Genomic DNA, 6,148 nt, shown 5'->3' on the forward strand with positions numbered 1-6,148 from the left:
ATCTGTTAACACCAGAGCTGTTATACATTCCCAGGTACAAAAGGACACAGACAGGAAGCAGTCCTGCTGGGAAGCCCCATTGGCCAAACCCTGCCAGAAGCTAGAGAACAATGAAGCTTATGGAGAAAGTCCTTACAGGTCAGGCTCCTGGGGCAGAACAAAGGCAGAGAAAGACTCCAAGACGATCCTGGGGGTTCCTAGAGAAGCTAACTGCACGCAGTGCCTGTAAAGTTTATTATGAGGATTAATTTAGCACAATGCAGGTCTTGGCCACTGAACGTCTTACTAAATATTTTTTTCTCTCTTCTTTGTTAACTATCTTGATTGTTATCCACTATTAAATGCTTGGCCTTCCAAAAAGAAGCCTTCAGTCACCAAGTTATTTCACTGAGAAATCTTGAGATTTTGGCTGAAAAGTAACTCCCGAGTACTTTCCTTAGCCTGTCATCTAATTAGTTCATCTACTCCTTCTGCATCTTGCTAAAATTCAAATTAATTGAGCCAAATAAACAGCCTTAGATATTTAAATAGGCAGTACCATTTTTAGTATTATTTCTTTTGAACTTTTAGATAAATTATACATAAAGCCTATCTGTAGGGATATACATGTTGCAGGGGGTGTTTACTGGAGAAAAGAATTTCTGTATTTCATAAGCAAAAATTGAGGATAAATCATGTGAAGAAAAGAGAAGTACACTCAGATACTTCCTAAATAATACAAGGAAAAATTTCATATTATCATATTAAGATAATTTTCATTGCTTTATGAACACAAATGAGATTTCATCCTTTCTGCACCCTCAGGAGAGAAGAGACTCATTAAGGGAAATTGATAAATTCAAAACACATCAAAAGGGGAATCTGTTTCATTAATGTACATTCTAATTACAACCATCAGTTCCTTTCTGTATAAAATGATCACAGAGTTCTACTAGTAGTGAGCCTCCCTAATGCGTGGTAACACCTAGAAGAAGAATAAATCGATGAGAATGAAGATAAGACAAAAACTCAATTTCTGTTCTTTTTATTTTAATTTTTTGATACATTATGTGATCCTGGATGTTAGAAGCTTTGCCTAATGACTAGGATATGAGTTAACATGGTTACCTTTTTAAAAAATCTATTATCAGGTAACAATATTAAAAATTAAAATAACTCCCATGCTAATCTGATTCCCACAGTTGAGTTGATAAAACAGTCACATAGTATGCTAATCACATGTTTTCCAGCAAGTAAGCAGCACAGAATGAGAGAGAAATTGGAGGGAAATTTTAGGGAACAGGCTGGTGTATCGGAAAAAAAAATGGAAGTAAAAATTTAAAGGAAGATATCAATTAAAAAAAAGAAAAAGAGAATTAGAAGTTCAAAAAATTTTTGTTGGAAAATTCCAAAATGAAGAAACTTAATTAAATATAAGTGCTCCAGGCAAAATGTAATAGTTCAGATGTTATGAACAGATCCAAGCCAATTCCTAGTTTCTAGAAGCTGTGAGTAAAGCTTGATTACATGACTAACCTTGAAACGCATGTGTACTAGGACATTAAGACCCATATGTAGAAATTAGGAAGCTATTTTCAAAAGGGCTGGAGATGTGAATGTAGGAGTGAATAAAATGCTCACGTTATAACTGCTTGATGAGTATTTGCCGTCAAAAAGGGCTAATACCTCAAAATCAATATACAAATAGGAACCCATTATTTAAATTCCCTGGCCAACATCTCACCATCTCCAATCTGTGCAGTAATTTTATACATCAAAGAGACTCGAAACTTGAGCTGAAGTTTTCCATTTCTTTTTCCTTGCTCACTGTAGTCATCAGTTCCCAAGTTTATCTCTTCACAATTTTGTCCCAATGCCTTTATTCCCATGGATATATTATTCTCTCCCCTAGAGTATATCAAAAGGTTATTAGTTCTCCCTGCTTCTACTTTCTTCATCACTCTTAGCCTCCTTTGTGCAATGCAAGACTCATTAAACATTCCCATTATTACACTAGTGATATACCTCTTTAGTATTCAGAAATTGAAGATAAGCCAAAAAAAGGAGAAAATTTTCCATATTATCCCCATTTAGAGTTAACTAGGATTAATCTTTTGGTGTACAGCCTACATTCCTATGCATCTAAAATTCTAAGATCATACTATTTCTACCATATTAATTTCCCTAAAGCAGTGTTTTGATTAGTCACTGCCCAGACAGGCTGATAGTTAAATAGAAGCATGGCATTCTCCAACATACAGAGTCGCGTCTACCTTACTTCAGTTACATGCACAAACCACTGATTAAGTGAAATTCTTGTCCAAGCTGTTTCTTAAAAACAACTTGGAGTTGCATTTCCCACTATTGTGCCTTTGCTCAGTCAATCCAAATGCCTTGGCCTTCTTACCGGCTAGACCATTAGCCTATTTTTCAAGGCTCATTCAAACATGCTCTTTTCCTTGGCACCTCCCATTCTGAAATGATACTGTCTTTTCTCTGAATTCTGCTCACCCTATGTTTGGACAGCTCAGGCTGCCTTGTCCTTTTTCTAATTTGTAGAGATGAGGTCTTGGCTGTGTTACTGAGGTGGATCTCAAACTCCTGGACTCAAGTGATCCTCCCACCAAGTTGTCAATAATCTCAAAAGTTTTTATTTATGAAATGTCCTGACATACCTAAGAAATTTCCAGGCAGCTAAGTTTCATCTAATATCCTAGTTTCTATTATTTTTAAAGCAAATTGGTTAATTTTTCGTTAAAATTTTAGTAATCTTTTTACACTCCTGAGAATATGAATAAGTCTTGTCTCCTTTTAGACGTTTTCATTTTTCATTCTACCAAAACCCAGTCAAATGTATCATCTCCCTAGTGGTATCATTCATGTTCTATTTCTTTTAAATTCTGTTGCTTTCCAGACATAAAAGAACTTTACTCTTAAATCATAAATAGCTGTGACATGTTCTGTATACCCTATTGTAATAACTACTCTAATGCCACTAGCAACTTCTGTATCTAAGCCTTGCCAGTTGCCCAAATTAAATGGATGTTTGATTTTTCTGGATTATTATATATGCATCAAATTTAAAACGCCTGAATGCCTTTGGTCAACTTTGTCCTTCAACACACAACTGTTGTGCTTCCTGTGGGTTTCCTAGACAGTAGAAAAATATGCATTTTATTTAATACTTTAAAGCATACTGTCTCTCTCTTTCTCTCTCTCTGTCTGTAGTTCTCACTCTTGCCTTCACTCCCACTTTTGCTCTCTGCTCTCTCTTCCTCTGTGCTCTTTCAGTCTTAAATTATTATAGTTTATTCAAAGAATTTGAGTCTCATATCTTCTCCACTAACTTCTAATGCTTTTTAAGTGTCAGGGTACATATAATATTTGGGTAGACAAACCCTTCTATCTGACTGAAAAGAGTGATGGGGGAGTGATGGGGCAAGACTGGAGAGGAAGTCTGTATTTGAATGACGAAGGAACTCGTATTGCCAATAACTTGGATTTTGTTCTGTAAGTGAGATAGAGGCCATTTTTCTATCACTTTTGCAGGGTGGAGAGTAGATCTTGTAGGACAGATGATGGGGATAAGTGTAGAGACAGAGAGATCAGTTATAATGTTATAACAACATTCTAGGTCAGTTTTTCTTACCACAAAAAGAAATGTGTTTGACATTGTGACTTAGAAAAAAATAATTCCTTCTATCTGTAGTAAAGTCAATGTTCTCTATTTGATTCGATTCAATTCGATTCTATCTTAGTCACTTAAAATGCTGTTCTAGACAACCTAAATTAATTTAAAAACCCACTAGTTATACACAATCTGCAACTTGAAAACCACTCATTTAGATGAATGACAATGGAGGCCTAAACAAAGGTAGAGAGAAGATTTAAGAAAATGGAAGCAAGACAGCTTGGTGATTAATTGGGTTTAGGCACAAAGAACAGCCAAGAATGACTAAAGGTTTTGTGTTGCCGGATGACGGTACATCAAATTGAGATACGGATAGCATAAAAAGTAGCAGTCCTAGGGTCAAAAAATAAGTGCTTTGAATATACTGGATTTGTGTTATCTGTAGGAAAGTTATATAGAGAGAAAAATTTAAGAATCGGAGGTAGAGCTTTAGGAATTAGCATGTAGGTGATAGTTAAAACTTGAAAGGGGCTGAAATCATTGATTTTGCATATCATGAGAAGAGAGAAAACTGAGGTGTGATTCATATATAAAATCATCATTGAAATGAGAGGCCAAGGAAGAGGATGCAATAAAAGTGATGGAGAATTAATCTCAGTAACAGAGCGCTTACTGTCCTGAGAAAATATCTGTAATTGGGCTGTGTACCACATATCCCATTCTTTTTCTTAGGGTAATGTTTCACCGTGAGGTGTCATTTCCATGTATATGTAAGTTGAAACTTGCTAAGTATTATCTAAAACAGTGATAAGAATTAGCCAAATAGACAACCTTGGGTCATTTAGTTAAGAATTTAGACTTGGTACAAATGCAGTTATCAGTTGATGGTTAAGCAGTGGATTACATAAGGAGCCAAGTTCTCTCTGCTGTATGTCATCTTTTCATTTTCCTGTATCTTGCTATTTCAGGAAAAGATAGTGGCTAGTATTAATCTTTGAGACACTGTGCTTATATCCTTGGTTATCTGTTTTCAAGTAATTACCACTTTTCTAAAGCTTCTGTCTTGAAGCCATTTTTATGAAGTAAAATTAATTTGTCACTTGTTCCCCTCTGAATATGATCATGAAAGCTTGAAAATTCATTCTTAGGAAATTCTTATTGCCCAAGTAACTTTATTTAAGAAAAATGAATTACCATCTACAATGTAATTATTTCTTTTTAAAGAACTTAGTAATTGCTGTTCTTTAATATTATATTTTCCCTTCTACTCCTAAAGTAAACTTAGCAGGCTTGCATTCTTTTGTGAAGTGCCAGCATAAATAAGAATATGTTACAGTCAGACTAAATAGTGCAATCAGTGATAAGAAAAAGGGCAGCACTGATTATGGCTGAATAATTATTAGAAGGCAGGCATGGCAAAGAAGCAGTGGTAGAAAGTGAAGTGTCATCAGTCAGAAAATAAAGAAATGATCGAAGTAGGAGTAGAGTTAAGAAGTCTGGAATCTTAGCAACATAAAGTTGAAGCTGTTATATTTTTTTATAGTAGACTTCATAGCAGCTGCTATGGGAAATGCCTACAAGGCCAAAGACGCTGAGAAGCTTCTTGCAGCTCAGACAGTCTTTTATGCGGGGATGAAAAAAAAATGGAAGAAAGGGGAAAATTTAGGCATGACATAGAATGGGCTGTTCTGTGTTTTGCAATGGGAACACGTTGTTAAATACACCTGAAAACCGTATAATTTGCTTTTGATTCTCTTGGGCTATATTTTAGGTATCAAATAGCATTTCTAAGCTGTTTTAAATGCTGCCATCTTTTAAAATGTTTTTATCTTTTTATATTTTGTATTTCAGCTATGAAGACGGCCAAGTGGGAGATGCAAATATTAATACACAAGAAGGAGGCATTCACAAAGAGATCCTCCGAGTAATTGGTAATCAAACTGCTACTGGTTAAAGGACCACCATTTAATTAACATGATTTGAAAGCCTTCCTCGGGTTCAAAGCTGGATTTTGAACTGAAGATTATAAAATTATTTATTGTTATTATAAACAAAATTAACCCTTTGAATACTGATTTTTTTTCTTAGTATTTCTAAGTATCTCATTAAATACCTAAAATGGTATAAGATTTATCAATTGTAGGGTTATGGAATCTAGTAATAAAATTTCAACAGCACTTAAGCTGAAGTTTGGGTTGCTCACACAATAAACAGATTGAAAAAACTGTTTTGTGCTGATATTTTTATACTAAACTCTTTAACTCGATATTTGGTATTATATACCGACATTTTAGGTTACCAAAATAGAATTGAGAACATTTTATAATGGCATCTAAATCTATCAGATACTTTGCAATAAGTATACTGTTTGCACATTCTGATGTGCTATATCATTAGTAGTATGGGCATTCTAATGTTTTGGAAGGAATGTTCCCTATTCTTCTATTTTTCTTCATAAAAAAACAAGTAGGTCTTAGAAGCAGTGCTTTGCTTGAAAGTATGTAATATACACATCTATACACTCATGCATCAAAATGT

General features: G+C 34.6%; 1 protein-coding gene across 3 annotated transcripts in view; it reads left to right on the plus strand.

Moving 5' to 3' along the window:
• Positions 1 to 5,666, plus strand: part of PARP8 (poly(ADP-ribose) polymerase family member 8) — a 186,552-nt gene extending 180,886 nt beyond the window's left edge. For all 3 annotated transcript variants that reach the window (XM_032145541.2, XM_032145540.2, XM_032145542.2), the window contains one exon: positions 5,462 to 5,666. In XM_032145541.2, the coding sequence (XP_032001432.1) occupies positions 5,462 to 5,564 (103 nt within the window). In that variant the 3' untranslated portion in view covers positions 5,565 to 5,666. The remainder of the gene's footprint in view (positions 1 to 5,461) is intronic.
• Positions 5,667 to 6,148: the final 482 nt, after the last annotated feature.

The sequence above is a fragment of the Hylobates moloch genome, unplaced genomic scaffold, assembly GCF_009828535.3.
Source record: "Hylobates moloch isolate HMO894 unplaced genomic scaffold, HMol_V3 SCAFFOLD_23, whole genome shotgun sequence".
In the NCBI taxonomy this organism is placed as follows: Eukaryota; Metazoa; Chordata; class Mammalia; order Primates; family Hylobatidae; genus Hylobates; species Hylobates moloch.